The sequence below is a fragment of the Orycteropus afer genome, unplaced genomic scaffold, assembly GCF_000298275.1.
Source record: "Orycteropus afer afer isolate SDZICR_OR568_19922 unplaced genomic scaffold, OryAfe1.0 scaffold00356, whole genome shotgun sequence".
Taxonomy (NCBI): domain Eukaryota; kingdom Metazoa; phylum Chordata; class Mammalia; order Tubulidentata; family Orycteropodidae; genus Orycteropus; species Orycteropus afer.
The window spans coordinates 3,223,461-3,229,050 of record NW_006921943.1 but is presented as its reverse complement, the minus strand read 5'-3'; the positions used below and the strand labels follow the sequence as shown (position 1 = coordinate 3,229,050).

The following is a 5,590-nucleotide window of genomic DNA, read 5'->3' as shown; positions in this document are numbered from 1 at the left end:
GGTTAACTCTCGGAGAACGTTTTCTCCAGGAATCGAGTCTAAATGCAACTTTGGCCCAAACGCCTCATGCCTCTTTCCATAAACCAGCCCCACTCTGCAGTCAGTGGGATGAGTCTACCCCAATGAGGGCTGGATCTTCAGAACTGTCAGCAACACCCAGCTCCTGTCACAACTTCCAAGTCTAAGGGCTCCCTCTACCGGACATTCGAGGTCATCGCGGGCTGGGCGGAAAATCAGCAGGCTGGAAGCTGTGTGTGAGGGCGCCTGCGGCTGGTGAGGGATATTATCATGGGTCGGACGTGAGTTCCGGAGAACAGTACATTGCAACAGGCCCATGGTAAGAGCAATTCATCTTAAAGATTAGTGAAATGGCCACCTTTACCCAACTCTTCCTTCCATGGTTTCTAAACTGAGAATTCTTCTTAATCAAGAAAAATTGCACTTTTACTGAGAAAAAATAAAAGGTGAACAGAATACTGTGGACAGTCTGATCACAACGACCATTTTCACCATGCCTGAAATGGTGCGACTTAACAGGTGAGCGCAGGTCACCCCAAGTGGTAGTGTCGCTTCTAACAACGTTTCTACTTATCTGCTATTTGACATAGAGTGTTATTATTTTTCGAAGCCATGAGGAAGCTTCATTTTAAAAATCAGAACGTTATTTTCCACCTTTCACTTGCCCCAGATATTCACCTCCAGATAAACAAGCCAACCTTTCATGCAAATGTCCTTCCTCTCCTGTTGCCCAGCGGAGGGGGGTAGACGCCATGCCACCAGCTCCTTCTCCCCACAGTGTGGCGGGGCCATGCCAGGCAGCCTGCGTCCTGCCTCCTACGGGCCCCACAACTGGCCGCTTCTTTTCCTCACCCCAGGGGAGACAGGATACCTGAAACAGGACCACCGTGGGCAGAGAGCAAGGCTCGGAAGACAGACACTCATGAGGCTGCTGCTCTGACCGCACTGGATGTGATGGGAGAATCACTAAACATTTGCCTTCAAACCAAACGATGGAACAAAGCACTTTCTTCTTTAGGGAATCACAAGGATCCCCTGAGCGTGGGCTAAGAGCTTCAAGAAGGAGCAAGCGGAAACCTCCAGGGTCCCAGGAGAGACCACTCCTGAGCTGGTCCCTTGCTTCAGCGGCAACCCCCTCAGCCCCTCTGGCCTGGCACGGCCCCAGGCTAGACGGTGAAGCTGCCGGCAGCTTCCCTTGCCCCTCACAGCGTCTTGTCACCTCTTCCTTCTCTTCCCTCTGCTTCTCCCAAACACGTGGTGCCTGCCAACCTCACCCCCCTCAGAGACTGCGACCTGGTTTACAGGCAGGGGTGAGCGACTGGGTGGGCACCCCACCCATACATCATGGAACCCAGCAGACAGGCCAAGAATCCCGAAAGGCGCTAACTGGTCTTCCATCAACACCTCCCTGTGCCACCTGGAATCTGCATGATCCATGGCCAAGAGCTGAATCAAGGAGCCCTGGGACGCAGACCAGTGGCTGAAGGACTGCCAGCTGGCATGGGGGACAGGTGGCCCTGTAGCTGTCAGAGGGAAGACAGGAACTGGACTCCAAGCCCAGGACTGAACTGCACGTGCTTGGCTGTCCTTCCAACCCTGGTGTGGCGACCTTAGGAACAGCCAAGCCTTCAAAGCATCCATGTCATGATGCCGAGGGCAGGTGTCCATGCCGAGTGAGGGGGTCAAGGGACAGTGTCATTCCGCCTGTTGAGGGAGGAGAGCTGGGAGCTGGCCGCCTCGAGCCACTCAGCCCCTGCTGGTGGGTGCCATCGCCATGACAACAAGGATGCAGCTCGGCCTTCGATCGGGGCAGCTCTCCTAGGAGACAGGGAGCCACCAGTGAGGAGCCTGGGGTCACAGCAAGGACCGCGGGGGCCACCTGACTGCCTTCTGATCCCTGCCTGCTGCTCCTGCGGCTTCCTAAAGGCAAAGCCCAGGGGCCTCCGCCATTCCTTCAGTCTCGTGCCTTCCACCCAGGGGACTCGCTCCACCTCCAGGATGGGCCAGCCGGAGGCTCTGGTCTCACGGGACCTGCGAGCCAGGGCTGGCTTGTGCCTGGGTTCATTTTATGGCCACCGAGCTCCAGAGCATGGGACTGACTGCTCTGGCTTTTGGGGAGAACACAGAATTTGGTGGGTGTGTCGGGGGGGAACCATCCTCCAACAGATTAAAGTCTAAGTGGGACGGTAACAAGGACAATCCAAGCCCGGCAGGGTCTGCGTCATTCAAACTACATTGGACAGTGCGATGGCCTAAATCAGGCCTCAGCGGTGGGAGTGAGATGCGTGTGTTGAGAGGTAGATTAAGACTTAGAGATGCAGGAGTTTCAAGTCAGGAGATTTCAGGAATGGTATGTTTCCAGGTGCTCATCTGTTGGCAACATAATGACAGTCCACATTAAATGTCTGTATCTTGTTTTATAAACTAGGGTGCAGTAAACTGAGTCTTAAGACATGGATAGATCCATGTCCCTACCACCAAAGTAAGACGCCTCACCCTGAAGACTGCCCCTTACTAGCCTCGGCTGGCACCCACACCTCCATGAGATCCCTGGCAGCCAGGGGTCTGCTCTCCTGTTTCTGTCGGTGCCGACGCCTCCATGTGATCCCTGGCAGCTAGGGACCTGCTCTCCACACTGTCTCTGTAAGCACCCACACCTCTACCCTGACCCCTGGCAGCCAGGGCTCCGCTCGCCTCACTGGAGTTGGGCTTTCCGAGAACATTAAACAAGGGACCGTGACAGCGACACCTTGCAGACCACACTCTTACTCAGCATAATGCCCCAGAGATGCCTTGAATCAGGTATGTGTCGGGGTCCTTTATCGCCAAGCAGCACCTCATGGCACGCAGGTCTTGGCTGCTTTGTCTGTTCACCCCTCAGAGAACGTTTGAGTTTCTCCCAGTTGTTAGTGATTAGAGAAAGGGCTGCTACACACATTTATGTGTGGGTTGGTTGGTTGGTTTTTGTTTTTTCAATAGAGATACTTTTATTAAGCTTTAGACAGAACAGAGACAAAACAAAGAGAGTCACCCAGACTGAGGGAAGCCAGCAGCGGGTCCACAGTACAGAAAGCTGGATGGAGGTTTTTGTATGACGTAAGGTTCTATTTCAGATTTAAAGTACTTTTCCCTCAAAACATTGGTGACCGATATTCCTTATACATATCACTTCCAAAAATGTGTGGTTGTGCTTTTATCATTCAGAGCAGGGAGTGGGATTGCTGGCTCAATGGTAAGTGCATGCTTAACTTGGTGAAAAACTTTCACAGAGCGGCTGGACAATACTGCATTCCCATCAGCAATATACGGGAGTTCCAGTTGCTCCACATTCTCTCAACACTTCATATTGTCAGTATTTTTTCTTTCAGCCATTCTAATGGGTGTGTCGTAGTATCTCAACATAGTTTTGACTTGCATTTCGCTAATGGCTAATGAGGTTGAACATCTCTTCATGTTCTTATTTGCTTTTCCTCCATCCTCTTTGATAAAGTATCTGTTTTAGTGTTTTGCTTTTTTTTTTTTTTCTTTTTGACTGAGTTGTTTGGTTTCTTACAGAGCCCTGGTGGTTCACTGGTTAAAGAGCAAGGCTGCTAACCAAAAGGCTGGTGGTTTGAACCCACTGTTACCCAAAGGGTCAGCAATTCGAACCCACCAGGCACCCCACCGGAAGATGAGGCAGTTGGCTTCCATAAGGATTATAGCCATGGAAACCCTATGAGCCAGTTCCACTCTGTCCTCTAGGGGCGCTGTGAGTGGAATCGACTCCATGGCAGTGAGTGTGGTTTGGGCTTTGCTTCTGTGAAGACTGATAGCCTTGGAGACCCTGTGGGCAGTTCCACTCTGTCCTCTAGGGGCGCTGTTTTTTTTTTTTTTTTTTTCTTACCAGGGAGTTTTGAGAGTACTCTACACACCGTGTAGCAGGGCCTTTGTCAGATCAAGAGTCTGTAGACACTTGTTCCCAGCCTGAAGCTTGTCTTCTCCTAACAGAATCATTTACCAACATTATAAATGCTGATCGAGTCCAGTTTATCACTTTGCTTTCTTTTTATGGATGGTGTTTTGGTATCATGTCTAAGACCTTGTGGCCTGACTAGTTCATGAAGATCTTCTCTCATGTTTCCTCTAAAAGTTTTGTATTTTTACATTGTACATAGAGATCCATGGCCCGTTTTGAGTTCATTTTTGTATAAGGTGTGAATGTGGGTCGAGGTTCTTTTCTTACGTATCAAAGTCCATTTGTTCCACCACCCTTTGTTGGAAAGACGACTCTTTCTCTATCAAATTGCCTTTGCACCTTTGTCCAAAATCCACGGCCATATTGGTGTGGGCCTATTTCTGGCCTCTGTGGTGCCCCACTGACTGTGTGTCTGTCTCACCACTGGTACCACACTGCTTTGATGACCGTCGCTTAAAATCAAGGCATGTGATCCCTCCAACTTTATTCTTCTTTTTCAAAATTGTTTATTTTGGCTCCTTTGCATTAGGATCTGTTTGTCTACACCTACACGAAATCCTGCTGGGATTTTGACTGGAATGGCCTCAAGTCTGACATCTTTGCTAGGTTGAGTCCTCCAATTCACAGACATGGAAATCTTTCCATTCCTTAAGGTCTACTTTGGCTTCTTTCATCAGCATTTTGTAGTTTTCAGAATGAAGTTCCTGCGTGTATCTTGTTAGATACACACCTAATATTTTAATACTTTTATAAATAATGGTCCTTTTTAAATGTTGGGTTTTGATGGTTCATTGCCAGTACAGAAATATGACTGGTCAAATGACCTTTTAATAACAGGCCATGACAACTATAATACAGGTCCCACTATGATTACATGACACATCCGAAGTATCTGGACAGCAGTTTCTTCAGGGGGCCTTGCTGTTGTTGTTAGGTGTCGCTGAGTCAGTTCCCACTCACTGGAACACTGCCTGGTCCTGTGCCGTCCTCATAATCCTGGCCATGTCTGAACCCACCACTGCAGCCGCTGTAGCCATCTCCTTGAGGGCCTCTCTTTGGCCAATCTCTTCTTTACCAAGCATGATGGCCTTCTCCAGGGACTGGTCCCTCCTCACAGTATGACCAAAGCACCAGAGCTGAAGTCTCGCCATCCTCCCAGCTTAAGTAGATTTCAATGACCTCAGATCTGCATGAGGTGACTGGATGGCCTTTCTTTACCACCTCTAGTAAAGGGTGTGCATTTTTCTAGTTTAATCACAGGTCGAGTGATTAAAAGGTGAGGGGCGTTTGTGTCACTCAACCCAATACACAGCATGTAGGAAAATGGTGTGTAAACACCAAAGGCATCATGAGTGGTACTCGTTTTGAGGGGTTTTAGTGACCCGCTGCGAGTCAGAGAGGAACCACACTCCTGGGGCTTTCAGTGGCTCACTCAGAAGAGGACCCCAGGCCTTTCTTCTGAGGCCCTCTGAGTGGACTTGAACCTCCAACCTTGCAGGGAGCAGCTCAGCGCCTAACTGTTGGCACCACCCAGGCACTCCCCATTCACACTAGACAATTAAAACTATTAGTCCCGGAGGAGGTCATTTAAGGTCGCTGGGTTCCCTGTTTTTGAGC

At 49.8% G+C, this 5,590-nt stretch overlaps 1 protein-coding gene across 1 annotated transcript in view; it reads left to right on the top strand.

The window, feature by feature from the left end:
- The window catches only part of LOC103207171 (myelin basic protein), a 36,582-nt gene that overhangs the window by 19,590 nt on the left and 11,402 nt on the right, over window positions 1-5,590 (top strand). Inside the window, exon 3 of the mRNA XM_042782522.1 lies at window positions 4,194-4,209. Within this exon, the coding sequence (XP_042638456.1) occupies window positions 4,194-4,209 (16 nt within the window). The remainder of the gene's footprint in view (window positions 1-4,193; window positions 4,210-5,590) is intronic.